Source organism: Atta colombica, unplaced genomic scaffold, assembly GCF_001594045.1.
Source record: "Atta colombica isolate Treedump-2 unplaced genomic scaffold, Acol1.0 scaffold36, whole genome shotgun sequence".
Taxonomy (NCBI): Eukaryota; Metazoa; Arthropoda; class Insecta; order Hymenoptera; family Formicidae; genus Atta; species Atta colombica.
Window position 1 is genome coordinate 232,262 of NW_017259470.1, and position 3,309 is coordinate 235,570.

The following is a 3,309-nucleotide window of genomic DNA, read 5'->3' on the forward strand; positions in this document are numbered from 1 at the left end:
TTTGAAGTAATATAGTTATATTACTATTATAACTATTTAGTTAAAAATAATTAGCCCTCTCTACAAATCACAATATTGTCAAATTCAATTTATATTCAATTTATATATTTTGTGATGACAAATCTTTAAATATTTACTTAAATACTCTGATATGGGAGAATGTAAAAAAAGAAAAACATTTATTGAGATAAACGGTACCTATGTACGTTTTATTATAAGTTTGAATAAAAAACTCATGTCCGATCATGTAGATTAGTTCACGATGAGATCAATGTCATAAATAGATAAAACGTGACATAAATGTTATTTGAATGTTATATTTTAAACGGTCGATATCAGAACTCGCGCATACATCAATGAAAGTTAGATTGCTATCGAAATATCATATCGCTTTAAAAGGCATAATACTAAATGTCTGCCTTTTCAAGATATTTGTAATTATTATTTAGATTACTAGACATTAGCAAGAATGTAAATTTTATACTTAATATTCTCTTTACGAGACACAAGCATGCGTTACAAATTTCACATTGTATTTGCATATAATGTACAATTATTATAATTAACATTGTTATTTTAATTGTAGCCTAGTCGTTTCTTCCCTCTCCTGCGCATTATCGAAATCGAGGGAAGTGAACGATAAAACAAAAAGCTACGCTAAGAGTCAAACGTCAAATCATGAGGTAAGAATTTCCGGCGAACATGAGCAATCGTTTTTTACATCAATGGACGCTCTGGGAAAGCAAATAAACATTTCGTTAGACTATAAACACCCTTTAATATCGGAAATTCAAGAAAACAACGCAAGTGTTCCGTATTCTGGCGAAACGGCGCATTTGAAATACATACCGAAATTGCTAAGGAGAAAGACACAAGAGGTAGCGGATGTGTTACAGCCGAGAAATTCCTATAAATTTATGTACATTCTTATGAAAGAAACGAATCAGACAGGAGATGAAATTCGACATAAATTTTTGAATGCATCGCGTATTTCTGAAATCTCCAAAGTAACAAAAATAACAACAAGCGAAATAGAAGATAAAAAAATCAGAAAGATGAGAGATAGACTTAAACAGGAATTTTTGACCAGATCGCTGAATAACACGAGCGTCAAAATTTCGGAATCGTTGAATAATTCAAAAAATAATAACTCACAACAAGTGAAGTTTTTTCAAAAACGGAATGATGATATTCAAACAAATAAATATTCTAACGTCAGTGGCATTTTGATGATGAAAATACATTCTAAAAAATCGGACAATATCTCGATTCGACTGATCAATACACAGAACGTTGAATCGAAAACCGATAATCAAACTCTGGATAGTCACACCGATGAACAAAAATGGGAATCTGAGGAAGACGCTTTACTAGAAGCCGCGAAGTTTGGATTACAAGCTATGCATGATCTTTATTATGTCCAAGAACCTAAATTATATTCAATGGGTAAGCGCTTAAAGAAAATTCATTAATTCATGGCGTGAATCATTTCTGGTTAATCATTATAATTAAATTCGTATCTACAAAAAATCTTCATGTATGAAATCAACACACAGGTCTTTATCTGGAGAGCGACAATCCAGCGAGATACGTAGCAGCATTTAATGATCAATCGGAGGAAGCAAGAGACCTTGCAAGATTCGGATATGCAGCCCTTCAAGGTACCTCTATGTTTTTAAAAAAGTAAGTTTTTAATAAGAGTAATGGTAAATTTCTAATGTGTCGGAATAAAAAACTTTACGATTGTTCCTACTCCGACTCCTACCGTTCTATCAGGTTTCCTAATACGCCATTGGAATTACCCTTAATCCGAAATAAGCTAACTAAAAGAACCTCGTTGGAACAACAATGTCCACAAAGAGATCCACCCCAATGTCCACGGGCTAGCTTAACATATAGAACATCTGACGGCAGCTGCAACAATCTGCAGAATCTCTGGTGGGGATCTGCTATGTCTACAATGCAGAGGTAAATACAAACAATGTATGAACAATCTCTGAATATAAAAATAAAAATACAAAATATTAAATATAAAATATAAAAGTAAAAAGCGTTTTAACTATGTTAAAAAATCACGTTCAGATTTTGATAAATATCTGTTTTAAGACCTTACCGATTTTAATGTCCTTTAGATTGTAGAAAAAAGTATCTTGAGTGATTCCTCACAAGACTTGATTTAGGAGATATAGTAAATTAAAGTGCTATAATATGTAAAGGATAATATTGGTACATATAAAAGTATACTTTCACTCTACCTCGTCCCTGTTTCGGATCATGACTTTCATGACACGAAGCGACTCCCATCCCATCTCCCCTCTGCTTAAGGACGCACAACTCTTCAAGATTCAATATATTTCTTTGGAAAGTTGTGCGCTCCGACTTCTCAAAAAAAATTACTTCGCGAAAAGTCGTATATGCTATGACTTTATTATGAAATTTTATTATATTTTCTAAACTAATGCCATTCTCTACTTAATTCTTGTGGGGAATCACTCAGGATACTTTCTTCTATAACATAAGTAAAGGATATTGAAATCGGTGAGATATCAAAATAGATATTTACCCAGATTTCTTCCACCGGAGTATCACGATGACATTCAAAGCATTAGAAGGTCAAAGAACGGAAGACCACTCCCAAGCGCACGAGATGTCACAAGCTTAATCCATGAAAACAAAGACGTACCTCTAGCTTCTGTTACTCACATGCTGATGCAGTGGGGACAGTTTGTAGATCATGATTTAACAGGTAAAAAATTCTTATCTTTTTATGTTAATTTGCCATTTTTTAGGATACAAATATGTAATTAAGTATGTTATGTAAATAGCAACTGGCCAAAGCAGAGGATTTAATGGCACAGTACCACAATGTTGCTTACAAGGAGGCATCGGTTTTCAACCGTCAGAATTTATGGTAATGAATTAATCTGTAATTATAACTTTTAACCGCAATATTATATACCGGTGTATATATGTATACATATATATATAATTATATATACCACAATAATATAATACTATTAGTTATCTAACTATTAGTTAGGGGAAGAAATTATGACTCGGCGCTATATGGGCTTCATCTTTTCCGCGAGTTAATGCGAGTTAATAAATATGCGCGATGTTGGAAGGTTAGCTTGGGATTATAATGGGAGATAACAGCAATAATGACCAGCCTCATTTTTGAAAAATTATTTAGGTCCTGGTTCGCGATGCGGTGTAATCCCAATATTGAGAAACTCTTTAGGCTCTAGTTCGCGATGTGGCGTAAGCCCAGAAATGGAAAATTGTTTAGATCCTAGTTCGCGAGGCGGT

The 3,309-nt window shown here is 33.3% G+C and overlaps 1 protein-coding gene across 1 annotated transcript; it reads left to right on the plus strand.

The window, feature by feature from the left end:
• The first annotated feature begins 614 nt into the window (after positions 1 to 614).
• LOC108690807 lies at positions 615 to 2,941 on the plus strand. Its single transcript, XM_018198306.1, has 5 exons — positions 615 to 1,446; positions 1,557 to 1,683; positions 1,777 to 1,968; positions 2,568 to 2,746; positions 2,826 to 2,941. Exons 1-5 carry the CDS (start codon positions 726 to 728, stop codon positions 2,921 to 2,923), a joined length of 1,317 nt encoding a protein of 438 aa, XP_018053795.1. The 5' UTR covers positions 615 to 725; the 3' UTR covers positions 2,924 to 2,941.
• The last annotated feature ends 368 nt before the right edge of the window (positions 2,942 to 3,309 follow it).